Raw genomic sequence first — 22,763 nt, forward strand, 5'->3', positions numbered from 1 at the left:
GTGCTCAGCATATATTAGTACACCTCTCACAAATCTCTCTTTTAAATTCATGTTTAATAGGATGCTTTACAATGTTATATTTGTGCATATACATTAGATTAGTCAATACTGAAGCCAAATCTGGAGCTTATCTATCAAAATAACTTTTGATAACGGTCCAAAAACTAGTACACCCAATTGTATATGTTTTAAAAAAAAAGAAGAGAAAATTTAAGTAAAATGTGTAGGTTGTAATTTTTTTTGCAATATTTTGCTTTAATTTAATTGTATTCAATTTCTAAATATGTTTGGTGACTAAATTAATATTTTAATAAATATATCAGTTTAATAAATCTTTTTTTGTTTAAATTCACTAAAATATATTGCCTGTATTCATTGAGAAATGCACAAAATTATTCATTTTCAAAATGGAGCGAACTCAATTATGCTGAGCACTATATATATATATATATATATATATATATATATATATATATATATATATATATATATATATATATATATATATATATACTTTTCATATCTATTTAGAAATATTATTATTATTAGAATATATTATTTTTCAAAAAAATATTTAGAAAGATATATTTAGCATTTGTGTAATTTTATTACTTTGTTTATAGTTTATATTTAAATTGTCCATTAAATATTTCTGATGTATAGATTTATGTATATTTATGTACATATTTATGTATTTATATTTACTTATATTTACGTATGTGTACTAATAAATAAATATTTATTAGTAAAGCATCAAATTTTGTGTGTACATATAAAACTTTTATTTGTACAGTAAGCTGTTCGTTTTCTAAAGGCTGGTGTTTGTATAGAAGCCTGACGTTTTCTTCTTATTGCATATTGCAATAAACTATCACAGCATGCCCTTTGATAAAATCAGTATTATTTTCCAGAGTATCACTTCTTTTGTCATGAAGATATTGTAGTTAGTGTGTTTGATTGTAGCTGCAATAGTGCGTGTGTTGTTAAGAATGATTTGGACCCGTGGAGCCGTGTTTTTTTTTGTGCGCGAGGGTTTTTTAGGATTTGGCTGACACGCACAAAAGCAATTATTTCGGCTAGCAGAGGGCAGATTGTAACTCTTGTGTGGGCATTTAACTGCACGCATGATTCACGTTCAGTCTCATCTGTTTCATCTCCTCACTTTTTTGGCAAGCAGAAAATAAGGCTTGTGGTAAAGCAACTAATGCCACGGTCTGAGAAAGAGAACAGGGACGCCTGTGCTGGCATTTAACACACAAAACCGAGCGCTACAGTATATGACAGGAGTGTTTTAAGCAGCTTTCTCTTTCAATATAATTCGCTCGCACGTTGCAATCAGAACGGGAATATACTGTTACTTTATTTTTAGATTTGCTGATGGGTAAAACGATATGAAGGAAATTGAGGAGTTTGCAAAAGAAGTTGATGAGCATCATCGGTTTATCTGGAATAGTTGCTGCTCCAGTAAAAAAAACTATTTAACACTGCATAAAATGGATCATAAAATGTATTTTTTATGATGTTGTCACTTCAAAGCGAGTTTTAACTACTTTTTTCCCTTTAAAACAAAGTTCAGGTCGACACACAAGACGCAAAGCCTTGCAGACAGGGATTTATTCGCAATTAACTCGAATTTAACACAATATAAATACACCTGTTCCATTACTGGAAATCTCTATCCATGTTGAACAACTGCACTAGTTATATTTATAAATGTGTGCGTATCTTCTAAAATATGAAATATGAAAAATTTTCCGCATGCATGATATTTGAATGAGCACAAATACAAACTCACCCAAAAGCTGTCAGTCGTGGGTTGTTGTTTTTTCAGATACAATGCAAATGAGATTTACTAATAAACAATTGATTAATATCGGAATTATTGGAAATGCATATTGGCAGAAAGGTGTCTTGAACCCATATGTTTGAATGAATTTAACGGAATAACGTGGCACGATGGCTCAGTGGTTAGCACTGTCCCCTCACAGCAAGAAAGTTGCTGGTTCAAGTTCTGGCTGGGTCAGTTGGCATTTCAATGTGGAGTTTGCATGTTCTCTCCCTGTTCGTGTGGGTTTCCTCCGGGTGCTCTGGTTTTCCCCACAGTCCAAAGACATGCGCTATAAGTGAATTAAATAAACTAAATTGTCCGTAATGTATGAGTGTGTGTGTGTGTGTGTGTATGTGTGTGTGAATGAGTGTGTATGGGTGTTTCCCAGTACAGGGTTGCAGCTGGAAGGGCATCCGCTGCGTAAAACATATGCTGGAATAGTTATAAATTATAATAATATAAATAGACTTGTTCCATTACTGGAAATCTGAGTTGGACAACTGCACTAGTTATATCTATAATTATATCTTACATCTTAATATCGGAATTGGAAATTATTGGAAATGTATTTTGGCAAAAAGGTGTTTTCATTGAACCTATAATGTTTATTTCACCCTCATTTCTTGGTCAGAAAACTAGTTTCTCCCAGGACAATCGGGACAAAAACTGAAACACATACAGTATAGACAATACTTCTAAGCCATTCATCATTTTGGTTTGCAAGACTTCAAAATTGTAACTATTTAAAAAAAATTAAATCGTGTAATATTACTTTTTTCTATTTTCTGCTTTTTATTAAAGGAAAAGCTGCTTAATTTCTAGTATATGGAAAATAATATGTTATATTTTATATTTTATTTTAAGACAGTGACATTATATCCAGCATATATTTTGAATGCAGTATAGAGTACAAATCTCTCATTTAAATTAATATTTTCTACGGGGATGCTTTACAATATTATATTTGTGCATATACATTAGATTAGCCAGTACTGAAGCCAATCTGCAGCTAATCTAACAAAATAACTTACAATTATGGTTAAAAAATTAGCAACCCAAATTTATATGTTAAGAAAAAATATTAAATAAACTTTTGAAAAATAGTAAAAAATCAAGAGAAACAAATAAGAAATACAATTTAGTTGAAATTTTGTAGTTTGCAACTTTTATTCAATATTTTGCATTAATTTAAATGTATTATCTTTCCATTTCTAAAGATGTTCTGTGACAAAAATATTATTTGAATAAATATATCTGTTTAATAAATCTGTTTTGTTCAAACGCACCAAGAGATATTACCCACATTCACTGAGAAATCTAGATAAAAATATTCATTTTCAAACAGGTTGTGCTTAATTATGCTGAGCACTAACTGTTTAAATGAGGAATTTTTGTTAGTTATCATCAGGTCTAATGCTGTAATGAAACATGAATGTCTAAAATACTTTTTAATATTATACATTACATTGATGATTTTTTCCCCCTTTTGTATTTATTTCAATAATAAAAAAACATACATTCACTTATCAACATAACTAACAACACAACACAACATACATACATACAAACAAACAATGTGTAAACAAAGACAATAAAAAAAACAACATCAGTAGAACATAAGTAAAACCTGACAGCATCTGCATCATTTTGTCCACGTACAATTACATTTGGCTCTGGAAGTCATTTATTAAAAGTCATTAATTAAAAAGGCAGTGAACTTGGACCTGGAACCATTTAAATGAAGTCTATACTGATGATGTTTTTTATCATAATGATTTTTTTGTCTTTCATGAACTCCATGGTGTGTGACTTTTTTAAGAATAAGTAATTCTCATAGATGTGTTTAGATCAGGGGTACTCAAACTTTTTATTATGAAGGGTCAAAATATCAAACATCATTGAGAGCCGTGGGCCAAAGATAAATATGCCAAACTGTTTTCCATTATAGTTGCTATGTGTAAATTGCTAATTTATTTCATAATATATAAAATAACTTTTTTAATTATAACTTATTGCAATAAAAACATAAACAATCACATTTATAACACAGTGGAGTTCAGTGCTGAATACGCTAGTCAAGCAGAGTCTGCCTTTGCCTTGATTTGCTCACCAAAGTCTCTGTATTGTACTCTGTCAGGTGACAGTATGTACATTTTAATCTAAATTACAGCATTAAATTTGAATTAAGCATTTAATTTAACAGTTTTATTTTGTAGCTTAACAATAAAACAAACAAATCAAAGGTGACATTCCATTTTAAATGACAATCTCTAAAGCAAACCCATCATTCTTCCTTTATTCTCAGATGGGATGGCGGGCCAAATCAAAGGTTACCATGGGCCAACTTTGGCCCACGGGCCCTAGTTTGGGCATCTCTGGTTTAGATGCCTTTGTGTTGTGTTTAAATATTTGAATGTGTTTTCAAGGACTCATCTTAATAATTTTCCCATTTTCAGGCAAATGCTAAAAGCACGTTTGCTTCATAGAATGTTTATAATGAGCACCAATCAGTGCAACAAGGGCTGATTTAATAATCAAAATGTCAGCGTACTTTAAAATGAATTTAAACACATGTTCATTTTAGGATATATTGTTTGATTTATTCAAAACATGTGTGGCTGTTGTAATAAAACAGCACATGCCTGGTTTGGATGCAGGACAGCAGTCTAGCGTATATTTTGTCGTATGGCTTTGCATGATATTCATTTTGGTTTCTCTTTTTTTTCCACCAATAAAGCTCAGTCCCAGCTAGAATATTAAAGGAGATGTCTACATTTTCATTGTAGCTGTAGTTTTAAAATCATCCTTGAAAGCTCAGGCTGTCCTTCTGCTTTTTTCTCCCAGTGCTTTTTCTTTTTTTAAAGGAGAGATAAAAGTTAAGGCGCAGGCCTAATTGCTGTGGTGTAACCGCTGTGTCGGGAAGCCGGGAAAAGTTGCTTTAACTCGGAGCAGCTCAATTCGCAAAACACAGCTCATGTTGGTTTTTCTCACTCCACTATGGCCGCTGTAAATGTGCCTTTCTGCGTTTGTTTTAATCAGAGCCACATTCAGCCAAACTCTTTAAAAAACATCTGGTGAAATCACCAAAAACTGGTTCAGTCATTGCCAATTTGATGAACTGTCTCGCATAGAAATATGATGTCTGACAATTTATGCAAATTGCATAGTTGGACTTACAAGCTCATATTTAAATTTTATATATGTGTGTTTAATATGTACAACATATATTTTTAAATATTGGAAAAAATTCATTTTTTTCAGACTTCTGAATTACAAATATAAATGTTTAAATGTGTATGGCTCTATCATACACCTGGTGCAATAAGGCACAAGATGTGTCTTTTGCGATTTGTTGCTATTTTCAGACCAGTGCAACCCTAATTTTCACATTTTGTGCCACGTTGTTTAAATAGCAAATCCATTTGCATCACTTTGTGGACTCATGGGTTTTCCAGTCTAAAAAGGAGGTGTGTTAAGGCACATTGTTGATGCGTTGCTATTTTGAGAAACTGAAATAGACTGTGCCATTGACCAAGTAAAAGCAGCTCTAAAGTCCAGTGCAGAGCGCTTTAAATATGCACCTATGCTGGTCCAAATGCTTACACATTGCTTAATGCACACAGCAAAACACAAATATTTTTGCATATGAAAAAAATTAAAGGATTAAAATGTTACAAAAATTATTATTTTCTAAATAAATATAAAAACTTTTTTTAGTTTATTCATGACAATTTGCATTTGATTAATGATAATGTTATTAGCAGTATTATTTATTATATGCATATTTATATTTGTTTTAATTAAACAAGTTTAGATTTGTCCACCTGTTGGGTTTTGGAGACGTCTGCATCACCATATGGGGCAAAACAATAGGCCGTGTGTTTAGATATAGCTGTTTTTTACCACACTTTGTTATTATTATTCATTTATTGGTTTTCTGGAAATTAGAACTGAATTCAGAAATAGTTTTGAAACAAATCTTTGTGCTTAACAAACAAAATTAAGTATGTAGACTAATGGATGTCTTCAGTGGAGTGTACAACAGTTTCCTCATCCACGAAAGTAAAGGAGTAAAGTAAAAAGTAAAAGAAAAGAGAAAGTAAAGAGGCTTAGTGGAAGAGGCTCATTCTATATCCTTGCTGCAGATGGTCTGTTAAACTCTTTTCTCGCTAGTGAAGCGTTCAGTTTTTCCACTAACAAAGTCTACCTTGTAAATAGCAAATGCGCTATGGCGTGAAGCAACTGACTCTGAAAGGGAATGGGAGATGAGACTCTGATTGGTTTAATGTACAATATGCTCAAACTACAGTCATAACTCATAAGGAGAATAAGCTCAATTCTGTTAGACCATGCGCGGGGCGCAATGCATATTTTTACATCCTTAAAATGTCAAAAGTGAATTCGGACACGCCCTTAATGCTTTTGCACCATGCGCTTTAGACTTTGTGCCTAGATCATTAAAATAGAGCCCCCTAGCTTTAATGTTATGTACAGTCAAAACCAAAATTGTTCATACCCCTGGCTAATTCTGACTTAAAGTTACTTTTATTCAAGCTTTTATTCATTTTATTCAATATAATTTTTTTGACACAAGCTTAATAAGAGGATGTACAAGAGGGATCATTGTGAGGAAAAAATGCAGTATTTCTCAGCTTTTATTTACATTTAAACAAAAAAGGTCATGAAGGTATAATAATTTCAGACTTTATACAGTATATATATATAGTCTCCACTTTCCTTCCAAATCTGCAACTGCCTCTCTGGCTATACCACTAACTGTGCCCTCTCTCTCTCTCAAAAAAAAAAAAAAAAAAATTTTTTTTTCACTAATGCTTTGCTTCTTAGACTTTACACACCTGAAACTTGTCTATAGCACTTGTTCACTGCTGCTCTTATAGTTGTGTAAATTGCTTCCTTGTCCTCATTTGTAAGTCGCTTTGGATAAAAGCGTCTGCTAAATGACTAAATGTAAATGTAAATGTATATATATATAATATCTAATGTATTTGAACATAAATGTACATATTTAAACTCTTAATGGTTAAAAACATTTTTTATGAAAGCAATATTTCAATAAATTCCAAAAACTCATTTTGTATGTCATATATGTAATTTGCATATATTTTCATGTATTGGGTTTATATATGGTGGTCACTAGAAATTACACCATTACAATTTTGTATAATGATTATGATGAATTATTCAGAACAAGTCACTAAACTGCAAAATCATCATCACTCAAAGCATTCCTGATTCTTTAGCCTCTGCAGTTCTCAACCTGTAAATAACACGTCTGGCATGTGTTTATAGCTGTCGTGACGCAGCAGAGATTTGACACTTCATCTGAACATTCACACACATTGAGACCTTGCAGGCGATGGGTATATTAAAACTATAATCGTTTTAAATGCTTTGCCCTATCCCACTTTATCATGCAGAGATGGTGAAAGTATTTCGTTCATTGTTTGTCTGAAAATCCGACCTGACATGGCAACCTATAGAATGGAGAAAAACTGCATTTATTTACTGTATAGGGGAATTCATTAATTATTGTTATGAGTTGTACTTGTCTTTGTTGAACCCATCTGTTTGCATTAACATAAATTAAACTGGAGTATATGCAGAAAAACTACATTACCCATAATGCTTACAGAAATTCCACCAACCAGAGAGTCGTAGTTTGCAAAGTGTGTCAAAATAGATGTTTAGCTCCGCCCACTACTATAAATCACTGTAACTGATGCAAACGTACAACATTAGCTACATTGTTTCTATAAAATAATGAAAATAACAACTTTACATAAAGTTGTACATTTTGTTATTTCTCAGTTGACATGATTGTCATTGACAATGATTCATGGGATTGTAGTTCTTTGTCTCATTAAAGATATTAGGTATACAATCTTATACCTTAATCTTTTAGTCAAATTTTTTAGATTTGTACTGTATTTGCTTCAAAACCAAGTGTATAATGTTGTGATTCACTTGTTGATTTGATTCAGAATATATGTGCTATCTATGATGGCAACTCATTTATTTTGAAGGGAAAAAAGCAACAGCGGTTACCTTAATTGGATAAACTTAAATTTTATTATTGATTATATCACATTCATTTCCTCGTAAGTGATGATTTTGTGATTTCATTGTCTCACTTTGTACAAGGGCATTTAATTTGCTACTTTAGCTGGAAACGCAGCTTTTTACTTACATTGAATGGACCAAAAATGTTCTTTTTGTCAAGTTTAAATCAGTATGAGGGTGAGTAAATATTTCTCAATTCTTACTATTGAGTGAATTGGCCCTTTAAGATAAAAGGTACAAAAGTACATTGAAAAACAATTCAATTCAGAGCAGGTCTCTCCACTTGCGAATAGTATCTCATTAAAGTATACTCTGTTTGGTTTACAACTTTGGTTTTGGATTGCTAGTTGGATTAGCCTCACTCCACACCCATAGATACTGTGAATTAAGCAAAAAAGCTTAGCAAGTGAGTCACAGCAACTTGCGGTCACAATAAATGCACATTTCTTGCAAAAAAAAAAAAAAAGAAAAAGAAAGGAGAGAGAGAGGGGGGGGGGGGGGGGTTAAATTGCCTTTCTTTTGAGTCATAACAACATATACATGCATGTTTTCAGTGATTGTTGTTAAAAATTGTTTTATTTGTTTGGGAAATTAAGCTTTGCTTTTTCCAAGTCAGTCACGGCAACATTGTTTTGTTTGATAAATTGATCAGCCTGATATAGGGTTGTTGCTAGAATAGATACAGCTGCGGCTGAAAGTTAACGAGAATTGTTTCTATTATTTATTAAATTACCCATTAAATTGTATTTTATTAACGTCTACCACTACCCCAACCCTAAACCCAACCATTACAATACTGTAAAAACAGTAATTATACAGAGTATTATTCATATTACTTGTTAAATTACCCATTAAATTGTATTTTATTAACGTCTAACCCTACCCCAACCCTAAACCCAACCCGTACTGTAAAAACAGTAATTATACTGTTGTAATAAGACATTATTCATTCATTTTCTTTTCGGCCTAGACCCTTTATTCATTAGGGTCGCCATAGCGGATTGAACAGCCAACTTATCCATTTGTTTTACGAAGTGGATGCCCTTCCAGCCGCAACCCATCACTGGGAAACACCCATGCACTCTCATTCACACTCATACACTATGGACAGTTTAGCGTACCTATTTCACCTATATCACATGTTTGCACTTGTGTGGGAAACTGGAGCACTCAGAGGAAACCCACACCAACATGGGGAGAACATGCAAACTCCACACAGAAATGCCAACTGACCCAGTCAAGGCTCAAACCAGCAACTTTGCTGTGAGGCGACAGTGCTACCCACAGTGCCACCACGCCACTCCTAATTAAAATTAATAAAAATTAATAAAATACAATTAATGGGTAATTTAATAAATAATATGAACAATACTCTGTATAATCACTGTTTTTACAGTACTGTGATGGTTTGGTTTAGGGTTGTAGTAGGGGTAGACATTGATAAAATAAAATGTAATAGGCAATTTAATAAATAATAAGAATAATACTCAGTATATTTACTGTTTTTACAGTACTGTGATGGTTTGGTTTAGGGTTTGGGTAGTGATAGACGTTAATAAAATACAATATAATAGGTAATTTAATAATAATTGGAATAATACTCTGTATAATCACTGTTTTTACAGTACTGTGAGGGTTGAGATACACTGTAAAAAATGGCCGTGATTTCAATGGTAAAAAACTGTAAAAATGCTACAATAAAAATCCGTAACCTGGTTAACAGTCTGTTTCCTTTAATATATACGGCGACTAACCGTAAACTGACTTTCCCAGAATTCCCTGCATGGTACGTCATTTTTTATGCTTTTTGTTGACATTAATATGGATCTTTTTAGTTGTTTCCCCATCAGTTATGTACATTAGAGATTTATTCTACATCTAATGTTGATAAACAATGTTTATTTCATGACTTTAATTTTATGTGTGTTGCCATACTGGTGTTTAGTAGCTGTGTGAATGACACTGAGCAGCATCTATACATTGATACACTTTTTTGCTTGTGGGAAAAGTTGTCTGTGATGAGCTTTGGTTCATTATGTAACTTACTCATCACCACCTGCATATGGCTGTGTTCACGTGTCTATCTGTGTAACAAAAGATGTGTAGATGTTGGTAATTCAAAATACAGACATATTACCTCTATAAATTAAAGAAATACTGTAGTTTACTGTAAAATGAGAAATTGTTTTTACGGTTTGTACCGTATTTTTAACGGTAAAATACTGGCAACCACAGCTGCCGTTTTTTTACCGTAAATTTTACGAATTAATTTTTTACAGTATAGGTGTAGACATTAATAAAATACAATTTATTTGGTATTCAATCAGTGATATAAATAATACTTAGGAATTATTGTTTTTACAGTACTGTGAGGGTTGGGTTTAGGGGTGGGATTGGGGTAGAGGTTAATAAAATATAATTTAATTGATAATTAATAAATAAAATAAATAATTCTGCCTAACTTTCAGCTGCAACCATATCTCATTTAGCAACAACACCAATTGAGTGACATTGGTAGATTTGCTTAAGAATTCAACCTGCCTAACACATCAACAGTGCCTCAACCAATGATGTAGGCTTGGGTATTTTTAGCAGACCAACTGTAGTTGAGGGGAAATTACAAATCTCTTTATTTACTTCACCTGTCCAAGAAAGAAAAAAAGGTAATACGATTTTTTTGTCAATTCAAAAAGCTTGTGAGTAATTTTTTTTTTGTCTTGACAGAATCTTGACAGCTTTACAGTGAGTACTGTGGCTGTGTTTTAATTTTTGAGTCAACTAGGATGAAATGTATTTGAAATATCTGTTGAGGTGGCATAACAGGCCTTACCACTCGCTGATAAGATTTCATTAAACAGACTCTATTTACAGCTTTGGTTTTGGATTGCTAGTTGGATTAGCGCTCACACCACACCCATAGATACTGTAAGGGAAGCAGAAAGCTTTAAGTGAGTCACAGCAACTTGCAGTCATGAAAAAGTCCTACATTTAAAAAAAAAAAAAGTAGAATAAAATTTCCTTCCTCCTGCGTCAAATAACAGAAGCGCATGTGTCTTCGCTAGGATTGATTGCTGGTGTAATCTGACATTTCCTCGCTGACCTTTTGCATTTCCCATTCGAGATTAGACTTGACGTAATTGAGCTCTTGCAAGAACCACATGTAATTGTATATTTATGTGCTTTCATGCGCTCATGTTCTGTCACTCCAAAAAAAAAAACAAAAAAAAAAACACACACATCTAAAACTTGGGAAAGCAATTGACTGTAATTGACAGCAAAAGAGCGAGGGAGGGAATAAGAAACAGTCCACTGAAAATTGTAAGCGAGTTGGCAGCCCGCGAGCCGCGAGTGGAAGACGCTCGTAAAAATTTTGAGGTAAATAAAAACTAAGGAAATATATTTTTACACATCCTCCGGTGCTGTTTTGTTCCATATTAAAACTACAAGGGCAGCGGATTCCATTAACAGTGAGTCAAAAACGAAGCCTTTGGAAAGAGCTCATTGTGAGAATCGATGTGGCGGTTTATGAAAACTCACGGCTGGGGCTGACTTTTACAAACAGCTGGCATGAACAATTGCGCCATCGTTAAATAGCAAAATATGACTGGCGGTATTCCTCATTCTCCTGTATTATATCTGACATTTCTGCCATGTCAAACCCTGCAGTGATTGGATTTAATTGGGTTGCCTTGAGGGCGGCACGGTGGCTTAGTGGTTAGCACTGTCGCTTCACTGCAAGAAGGTCGCTGATTCAAGTCCCGGCTGAGTCAGTAGCCATTTATGTATGGAGTTTGCATGTTCTCCCCGTGTTCACATGGGTTTTCTCCGGGTGCTCCAGTTTCCCCCACAGTCCAAAGACATGCGCTATAGGTGAATTGAATAAACTAAATTATGTATTGCCTTAGTGTATGTGTGTGAATGAGTGTTTCCCAGTACTGGGTTGCATCCGCTGTGTAAAATAGATGTTGGATAAGTTGGGGGTTCACTCCGCTGTGCTGACCCCTGATGAACAAAGAAACTTAGCTGAAGGAAAATGAATGAATGGGTTGCGTTGAAATTTAGGCTGCATTATATATCCTTTTAGCACCGCTATCGCAATGTATGATATTGTAGGATACACTCCTTCCACGCTTATGCACCAGGCACTTTGTTAGAAACAATTATATGTTTGCGTTTGTACAGAAAGCTCCTTTATATTTTTATACTTTGTACTTTTTTTCTATAGCCACATACTCTATATCAGTGTTTCTCAACCATGTTGCTGAAGGACCAGCAGGTCTGCATATTTCCATGTCTCCTTAACCAAACACCCCTGATTCAGATCATCAGCTCATTAGCAGCGACTGAAAGACCTATAATGACTGTGACAAAGGAGACATCCAAAACATGCAGTGTTGGTGGTCTTTCAGGAACATGGTTGAGAAACACTGCTCTATATATAAAATCTTTAAAATATTTTATATTTGCTTTTGTTTTGTGTTGTGTAACTTCAATTTCTCCATAAATTAGATTAGTATTGTTATTATTATTGTTTTTGTTATTGTTGTTATTATTTTAATGTCACGAGTGGTCGTGTAAGCATAGCTGTATATGACTGTTTGTGTGACAAATCAAATTTGAATTAAAAATGTGCAAACCTGCAATAGTCACATCGCAGGATCTGAAATGTCAAATTAGGATTATGATTGGCAGGAACCACAGTTCAAACATGTGACCTGTGGTGTCAAAGTTGAACTCTAATCAAATAGTTTGAAAGATTTTGATTTGGATGTGATTTTAAGACCTTTGACTGTAAGAGTTCAAGCTAATTGAAACTATTAAACAAAATTTTCTGTTGGCGCCAATAGCCTAGAGGTTAAGAGGTTAAGTGCTTCCATATAGCACCATGTTGCTCACTCCAACCTGAGTTCAATTCCCAGCTCGAGGTCCTATGCCGATCCTTCCCCTCTCTCTGCTCCCAATGCTTTCCTGTCTGTCCTCCACTATCGCATCAAATGTTTTTATTTTACTTTATTAACTTTTATTAACTTTATTTAACTTTATTAACTTTTTTACTTTACTAATTTATTAGGTTTCAACAAGTTTTTTTTTGTTAAACGCAGTTTAACTTAATATTTGTAATTTGATTCATGTAAGTTGAGATGACTTGTTAGTTTGATTCAACAAACACGTTTAGGCTGCAGTTTGCTTTTTTTTACAGTGAACATTTGTTTATTGGATTTCTGTATCTCATTACTGTAAAACTATTGTTTTCATCTATGCTTTAACTTATTATATTATGTTTGTTTTTGTGTAATATATGTATTTTATGCAAATGCAGTTCTCAACATAATCATCAATGTAAAATGGTTGTTTTTTTTTCAAATAGACATACTTAAGTCATCTTGTAATAGTATATTCATATTGCAATGTACAGTTAAAGTCAAAATTATTAGCCCCTGTGATTTTTAAAATGACATTTCCCCAATGATGTTTAACAGAGCAAGGAGTTTTTCCTATAATATTTTTCTTCTGGAGAAAGTGTTGTATGTTTTATTTCGGCTAGAATAAAAGCAGTTTTTATTTTGTTTAAAAACATTACATAAGGTCAGTATTATTAGCCCCCATACGTAATATTTGTTTTTGATTGTCTACTGAACAAACCACTGTTATACAATGACTTGCCTAATTACCGTAACTTGCCAAATTAACCTAATTAGCATAGTTAAGCCTTTAAAATGCACTTTAAGCTTAATACTAGTATCTTGGAAAATATCTAGTCAAATATGATGTACTGTCATCATAGCAAAGATAAAATAAATCAATTATTAGAAATGAGTTATTAAAACTATTATGTTTAGAAATGTATTGAAAAAAATTGACAGAAATTGGGGAAAAAATATACAGGGGGGGCTAATAATTCTGACTTAAACTGGCATTACGATAATTTGTATATTTATACAGTTGTTCTTGAATATCCTTCACCTCTAGTAGACATGAACTGATGGTATTTCAAAGCCATCGGCATCCATCAACTGTTTTCTTCTTGTTGTTTCTTTTAAGAGTCCCAAGATGGGAATTACAAATCGGATGTGAGCAGCAAGCCAAGGAAAGAGCGCACAGCATTCACCAAAGAGCAGATTCGGGAACTGGAGGCCGAATTCGCCCATCACAACTATTTGACCAGATTGAGGCGTTACGAAATCGCAGTAAACCTGGATCTCACGGAAAGGCAGGTGAGAAGACTGACTGCGACCTCCTACCTGTTCATCAATCATTCTGTCAGAAGCTACCGCTGCTTTTTTCCCTCTTGTGTTTGGTGGTTTTCTGTCCAGCTGTGTCCATGGAGTGGGACTATTGTATTCCAGATGTTTCTGCGAGCTCTGTTTTTCTGGCTGCAGTGAAGTAACGGGAGAGGCGAAGGAAGTTCTTGTCCACTTCCACCCTTGCCTCTCCATCTTACAAATTGGTCTGTGCGTGGGAAGGCGCTTCCTACGGCCACATGTAAAATAAATAGCATACGACGCTTTATTTGGAGCCCGAGAAATATGGCTTGTTGTAGTTATTTGATGTTTTAACCAAACAGCAATGTAATCTTATTAAACCATTGAAGTTTATTGACTCTCGCAGACATAAATGAGATGACATAATGCCTGCTGTTTTAGAAATGACATCATCGGCAGGTCATTCATAACATTTTAACTGCTCAATGAGCCATGCGAGTGCTTTATATACAGTTGAAGATAAAATTATGAGCCCTCCTGTGAATTTTTTGTTCTTTTTCCAAATATTTCCTAAATGATGCTTAACAGAGCAATGAATTTTTCAGAGTATTTCCGATAATATTTTTTCTTCTTGAGAAAGTCTTATTTGTTTTATTTTGGCTAGAATAAAAGCATTTAAAACATTTTTTAAAACCATTTTAAGGTCAGTATTATTTTCCTCTTAAGCATTTTTTCTTTTGGATTGTCTACTGAACAAACCACTGTTATACAATGATTTGTCTAATTACCCTAATTTGCCTAATTAACCATGTTAAGCCACTTTAAGCTGAATCTAGTATCTTGAAAAATATCTAGTGAAATATTATGTACCGTCATCATGGCAAAGATAAAAGAAATCAGTAATTTGAAATGAGCAGTGTTTCGTAAGTTACTTTAAAAAGTAATAGATTACATATTACTGATTACTACTGAAAAAAATTGTAATCTGATAACAGTACTAATTACTTCATGTAAAAAGTAATCAGATTACTCATTACTTTACTTTGAAGTTACTTATAAAACATATAAAATATTCCTATAAAATACAAAAAACTGCAGCTCTTTCAGAAATTTAATATTCACTTAAAAACATTGCAATGGGTCGATCACAGCAGCTTCACATATTCAAAAGACTTAGAGTTCACCCAAAACTTACATCATTCACTTGTTCCAAAACTGTCTTTTTTTATAGAAAAGAAAAAACTGGATAACTGTAACCACTGACATCCATAGTATCAAAAAGCACTGCAGTGTTTTGGTGTTATGTGTTTGTCTGAGGTAATTAGTCTACATAAATGTATTTATTCCAAAGTATGAAGCTGGTCAGTTCTTGTCACGTGACTCGCAGTTTTCAACTGAGGGCGCCTGGGAAATGCAAGTGTGTGCAATACTGTATGCTCCCAATATATGCGTGCACGCAAAAGACACGATATGTGAACGGCTCCATAAGTAGCTACACTTCTCTTCACATTCAAAAGAATCCGATCATGCACAATTTTTATTTTTTATTTAGCCTGTTTTCGGCTGAGTTGGGCTATTGTGTTTTTGGGCGCCTGTGTCCTCCTTGGTGACAAGTATTGTCTTAAAAGGCTTTCTAGACAGGTTGCCGGTCAAGTTAAAAGCAGTCGAAAGTTCTTTAGACTGAATTTCACAGCAATATTTTTGTTTTTATTCCCAATGAAATCAAAGTAATATCTGTTTTTCAGCTCGCGTTCTCCAGCTATTTAAAAGTGCATGATTATTAACTGATGTTGCAGCTGAAAATATGATTTAACAGAAGCATTTTTTCCTTCAAAAAGCAATATTTGTAAGTAGCGTAATTGCATTGACTTTAGTAACTGTAATCAAATTACACAAATTTAAAATGTAATTCATTACTGCGTTCCTCAAAATGTAGCTAGAATACAGTAACATGTTACCGTGGAATGCGTTACACCCATCTCTGGAAATGAGTTATTAAAACTATTAAGTTTATGTGTTGATAACAATCTTCTCTCCATTACACAGAAATTGTTGAAAAAAATCTAAAAGAATGCAAATTTAACAGGAGGGCTGATCATTCTGACCTCAACACGTTGCAGTATTTGCCTTTTAGATAAGGAAGTCCCATCTGTGGCCTGAAATTATGCTCTATTCTCTGGGGATTCATTCCCAAGGCTTAGAATTAAAAATCTTGCCACACGACAAGTAAGCAGATCCGTCTCCTGCAACGTGATCCTTGTGTGAACCTGCTGGAGCTCTGGACTGTGACTGAAGGGCCAGCGCTGCTCTGTACACGATAAATGAATACTAATGATAATGTTGCACTAGCTAATTAAAACTATCTTTGATTGAGTTTAGCACAGAGCCTGCATGACAGCATTCTGTTGATAACGCTAAATGTTTTTAGGGGTATACAGTTGAAGTCAGAATTATTATTATTATAGCTTCTTTTTTGTTAAATATTTCCCAAGTGATGTTTAACAGATCAAGGAATATTTTATTATATTGTTCTTCTACTTAATGTCTCGTTTCTTTTAGTTTGGCTGGAATTAACCATCTAAAACCATTTAAAACAATTTTTAAGGTCAATATTATTAGTTAACAGGCTCGTAGGTGAAAAGGGTGGTTCTTTTTTTCCAAAAAGTGGACCTTTTTGCAGTTATAAATACTGCATTTTAGGCACTATTTTTTAGCTGAATTAGCTTGTCATCATAACCACACTTTTTGAGGTACCAAAAATATTTGCTAAATATATAGAATAAAGAAATATGAAAAATTCTTATTATTAAAATACAAATTTATTACATCATATATCATTAGAAAAAAGAAGTTAAAGATATAAAAAATTAATTTAGAAAGTTCATGGATAACAAAAATTGTCATATTGTATGTTGTCTTGCACATGGATGTTAGACCCATGAAAAATAATTGTTTGCATTCATTGTTAAGCCTTCTTTGGTGGGTTATTTTCACAATATATGATGGTATAGCAGTCAAAATAAGGCAAATGAGCTCATGTATGGGCCAATACTGGACCTTTTATCAGTGGGGGGTGGGGAGTGGGGGGTTTAATTTTTTTGTTCAACTATATCTTACCATTTATCTCTATATATAATGTTTATTATTTGTTAAATATTTCTGTATTTAATTGTTTATTGTACATTTTAGATATTTATTTATTTAATTAATTATTTATTTATATATTTATCTATATATTTATTTTATATAAAGAAAAATATAAATAGTAAAAAATAATTCAGTGATCCAATAATTCAATTCTTAATGGCTAAAAAAACTAACTATTTCTATAGTCAGTCCAAGCACCATCTTAAAAACATAAAAATCATCACATCATTTTTTTTAAATAATAAATAACAAACTTTAAATTAACTTTGCTTTCAAAATGTAATATTTTTCAATATTCAAGGGCTTAATAATATTCCTACAGTCAGACTGAACTTTACTGTTTTCCTTATTTTTATACTTTATTTTTAGGATTAAACCAAGAATAGTCTTGTGCTGTAAACATTGTGCCCATCATTCTCATTAAGTGAGGTTAATATTAAATTAATCAAATCAATGATGATTATAAAAAATATATGGTTGTTAGACTGTTGCACTTTTTTGTGTTGTCAATATGCTCGTATTTATAGTTCCTATTGGCGTGTGTGCACTATTGTGTGCAATATTTGAGCGTTTATAACCACCTCCGAGCATAGTGGGGGTCGCGAGACACTGGAGATGTTATTATAGGGGTCGCAGGCTGAAAAGTTTGAGAAACTGTTTATTTAGCCTGTTAACATACAAACTCCATTCAACACAACCAAAAATCATCTACCAACCTGGAGAAATCAAGATGTGTGCTGAGTTTTATGACCACTGCGACGTGGCTCTGATTTCATTCACACACAACCAGTCTTCAGCTTCAAACTTATCCCAATGGCGCCATGCGAGTGATGATATTTTTATTAAATACATGTGTCCTTTTTCTATTTCCCTATTTTCTGTGTAATGATGTGCACTAACCGGTGCACTCGGTATCTTACAGGACGTTTTCAAGTTGAGAGGAGAATTGCAAACGCTGCAGATATATTTTAGGAGTGTCAGTCTTACAGTGCTGACAGTAATGAACTTGGGTGGCTGATTCAGTATGTTGTTGATAGAAGAACTGAAGGCAAGACACTGCAGGTGAATAAGGAAAAAGAAAACAGTTATTGCCATAATTCTCCATTAAAAATGCTGACTTTTTTTGTTTTACAGCCAGTATTGGGAAAAGTTACTTTTAAAAGTAATATATTACGAGCAAACACACTAAAAATACAACACAGTAATTTCCTTAAGAAGTAACTAAGTAACACATTTAGTTACTTTTTCAAAAAAAGCACATTACTTTTAAAAGTAACTTTCTACAACACTGATTACAGCATTTCTAAAATTGTATATTTAAATATGCAAATGAGACAAAATTTTAATAAATATGAGCTAATTTGCATACGTTTCTAAAACAAAAATCTGAGTATTGAGTTGGGTCGGGTTTTAATTATATATTTTTAATATATTGAAATCATATTTTTACATAATCTTAAGCACAGCTGAAATTTAACACACAAACACACACGCACACACACACACACACACACACACACACACACACACACACACACACACACACACACTCATGCACTCGCAAAAAGTGCATTACTTTTGTTAAAAAGTAATTAAGTAACACATTTAGTTACTTCTTAAAAAAAAGTTACATCTTTTAAAAGTAATTTTCCCCAACACTGAATACAGGATTTCAGAAAATATCACATTTAAATATGCAAATGATGCATTATTTCAATAAATATGAGCTAATGTGCATATATTTGTAGAACAAAACTCTGAACATTTGATTAAGTTGGGTTTTAAATATTTTTTTTACAAATAGAAATCATATTTTACATAATCCTAAACTAATAAACAAACAAACACACGCATAAACAAAAACTGCATTACTTTCATTTAAAAGTAACTAAGTAACACACTTGGTTACTTTAAAAAAAAGTAACTTTCCCCAACACTGATTACAGGATTTAAAAAATATCAGATTTAGATATGCAACTGAGGTACAATTTCAATTAATATGAGCTAATTTGCATACATTTCTAGAACAAAAATCTGAACATTGGATCTGATCGGATTTGACTTTTTTTTTTTACATATTTAAATCCAGTTTTTACATAATCTTAAACTCAGCCGAGATTAAACAAATAAACAGGCACAAAAAACGCATTACTTTCATTAAAATGTAACTAAACACATTAAGTTACTTAAAAAAAAACTTTTAAAAGAAACTTTGCCTAACACTGAGTATTAACACAGGGGGAGGGGGGTTCAAAAATATCACATTTACATATGCAAATGAGGCATAATTTCAATAAATATGAGCAAATTAGCTTACATTTCTAGAACAAAAATCAAAACATTGGATTGGGTTGGGTTTACACTATATATATACACTATATATATATATATATATATATATATATATATATATATATATATATATATATATATATATATATATATATATATATATATATACACACACACAAACACACAGTTGAAGCCCCCTGTTTATTTATTTTCCATCAATCAACTAAGTAACACATTTAGTTACTTTTTAAAAAAGTACCATATTATTTTTAAAGGTAACTTTCCCTAACACTGATTACAAGATTTCTAAAACATCATATTTAAATATGCAAGTGAGGCATCATTTTAATAAATATGAGCTAATTTGCATACATTTCTAGAACAAAAATCTGAACATTGGACTGGGTTTTAAATATATTTTTTAACTTATTGAAATATTTTTACATAATCTTAAACTCAGCTGAGATTAAACAAACAAACACTCATAAAAAACGCATGCACACATTTAGTTACTTTTTCATAAACAGTTATATATTACTTTTTAAAAGTAACTTTCTCGAACACTGATTACAGGGTTCCAAAAATATGTTTCATGTTTAATTTTTTTTTTACATAATAAAGACATATTTCTTAACATATTAAAGTCAACATTTTTACGAAGGGGATTTATCACTCCATAATTCAGAAAATACTATGAAGAGCCAGTTTTTTTCTTTATAGAATAAAATGTATATAATTAGGCACCTCGTGTATGAACAAATCCCTCTTTAAAAATCTTCAAAAATATACAGTAGATATGAATAAAAGTGTGAAGGTTGGTGTACGGTATGAAAGAGCTGCTGAAGTGGAGATTTATGGCTCAGCTCAAGAAAAAAATAAATAATTTTGAGAAAATGGCCTTTAAAAATAGAGACTGTAATGGAAATGTACAGACACAGATTGCTAAAGTACAACAAAAAAGTGCTTAAAATGTATTTTGGGTATTTTCTGTACATTAGACTGAATTAAAAGTCACTTCATGACAAGCTGAAAATGGACCTGTTTTGCCTGGAGCGTCTTAAAATCCCCAAAATATTCCTTGCAACATAAGCCAAACGAATCATTGTGTCTCTAATTAGAATGTCAAGTGTACTTTTGATCTTAACCATCACGTTTGATAGCCGTTAAGAGGAGAAAAACATACTTCAAATGACATCATTTAGCTGATTTGGGCCTGGTGTTCGTCAAGTCTGATTGCATATGAAGAATTAGCGTCTATTCCACGTGACCATTTCTAACATTATGCCTCACCAGAAATAAATGTTAGTGTATGGTGGCCCGGTCCCTCAGCGAGCCTCACTAGTGACCGTTTAAGAAACAGCTAAATCATCATTCTGGGAAACGTAAAAATGGGCTCTGACTTGCAAAGGGAAAAGACGGAAATTGTCTGATGCCACATAACAGATGGGCTCCCATTATTGCCGACCTGGAAATAACTGGCAAATATGCGCATGTTATTTTTCAGACTTGGTCAGAGAAACATAATTCCAAAGTTTGCGGCTCAGACCTCAGAATAGCACATTTGCACCTGATGGAGGGATATTGGTTTACTGGAGTTTGGTGAGTCATGGGTTGATCCAGCTCTCCAATCACTCTGCCAACACACACACAGTAAACAGATCATCTGCACCAGTGGGCCAACAAGAAAACTAGTTTGATGAAGACAAATTACCTGCTTAAAAAGAAAGGCTGCAAGAAAATATAAGATGTAATTCTTGTCTCACAATTCGGACTTTTTTTACACTCAAAATTGTGAGTTCATATTTTAGAAGTTGTAAACTAGCAATTGGATATTCCTTTTCTGAATTTTTAGATGACTTTAATGAAAAAAAGATCTAATTGTGAGAGTTTACAACTTGCAATTGTAAAATAAAATTCTAAGTTTTTTATTTTGGTCATGGGATATGAAAAATTAAAATTGTAATTTAAAATAATTATCTTTAAACAATTCTCCTTAATTTGGAGTTTAAACAGTGCAACTTTGACTTTTTTTTTACCCTACCACATTTCTCTTTCTGAACTTTAAGATGAATTTTGAGGAAAACAAAAAACATATCTAATTGTAAGAGTTTACAACTTGCAGTTGTAAAATAAAAACACAATTGCTAGAGTCTTTAAATTTTGGTCATAAGGTATGAAAAATGAAAACAATTATCTTACAATTTGGAGTTAAAACATTGCAACTTTGACTTTTTTTACCCTGCCGCATTTGTTTTTCTTAACTGTAAGATGCATTTGGAGAATTTTAAGTTTTTTTAATCTAGCAGTGTTCATTTTCACAATTGTTGATATCTTGCAATTTTGAGCTTACAGTATGTCTTACTGTTACATTTCAAAAACGGTTATTTTATTTATTTATTTATTTATTATCTACTTATCTGGCAATCCATATTTATTTTTCTGCAATGGAATTTAAAAAAAAGTTTCAGTCGATTATAAATCATTTTTTTAATCTTACTGAATGAAATAAGGCAATTGTAACTTTTTATTTCAGCATTCTAATGCCATTCGTTTAATGCCGTTATGAGTTTATATCTCTTTCAGCTTTTTAAAAAAATGTATAGTTTACCAGAGTGTCGGCGCCAGTGGTTAGTGCGTCGACACATGCACTCCGGTGCTCACGGCGACCCGAGTTCAATTCCCGCCTTGCGGTCCTATGCCGATCCTTCCCCTTTCTCTGCTCCCCATGCTTTCCTGTCAATACTCTCTACTGTCCTATACAATAAAGGTGAAAAACCCTTAAAAAATAGTTTACCAGAGTTTACATCTTTTTAAAAAACGTAATATCATTTTAAAAATATAATATAAAAAGTCAATTTTTCTTTATAAATGAGTGTTGCAATTAGAAATTGTTAACTTTTACAAATGGTCTTTTTTTCTCAGAAAATGATCTCAAATTTCTGAATTGTTTTTGAAAAATTGTGAGAAACAATGAGAAATAAGGATGAGAAATGAGAAATAAGGAGAAAAACCATAATTGTGAGATCCAATTCCAAAGCACCATTTTATTTATTTTATTTTATGGTGAAACACACACCATTTTGTGTTCTTTAAAAAACACTTCTCAGTGTGAAGAATCTGAATGATAATGAGTAATAATCTGAAGTCTATTTTTCCACTTTAAAAAAACATAACTTGTGCAATAGACATACTTTGTGGCTGATTAAACCTCA

The 22,763-nt window shown here is 32.6% G+C and overlaps 1 protein-coding gene across 1 annotated transcript in view; it reads left to right on the forward strand.

The window, feature by feature from the left end:
• meox2a (mesenchyme homeobox 2a) overlaps positions 1-22,763 on the forward strand; it is a 28,997-nt gene that overhangs the window by 2,180 nt on the left and 4,054 nt on the right. Inside the window, exon 2 of the mRNA XM_056473848.1 lies at positions 13,952-14,124. Within this exon, the coding sequence (XP_056329823.1) occupies positions 13,952-14,124 (173 nt within the window). The remainder of the gene's footprint in view (positions 1-13,951; positions 14,125-22,763) is intronic.

Source organism: Danio aesculapii, chromosome 15 (assembly GCF_903798145.1).
Source record: "Danio aesculapii chromosome 15, fDanAes4.1, whole genome shotgun sequence".
NCBI classification, from domain to species: domain Eukaryota; kingdom Metazoa; phylum Chordata; class Actinopteri; order Cypriniformes; family Danionidae; genus Danio; species Danio aesculapii.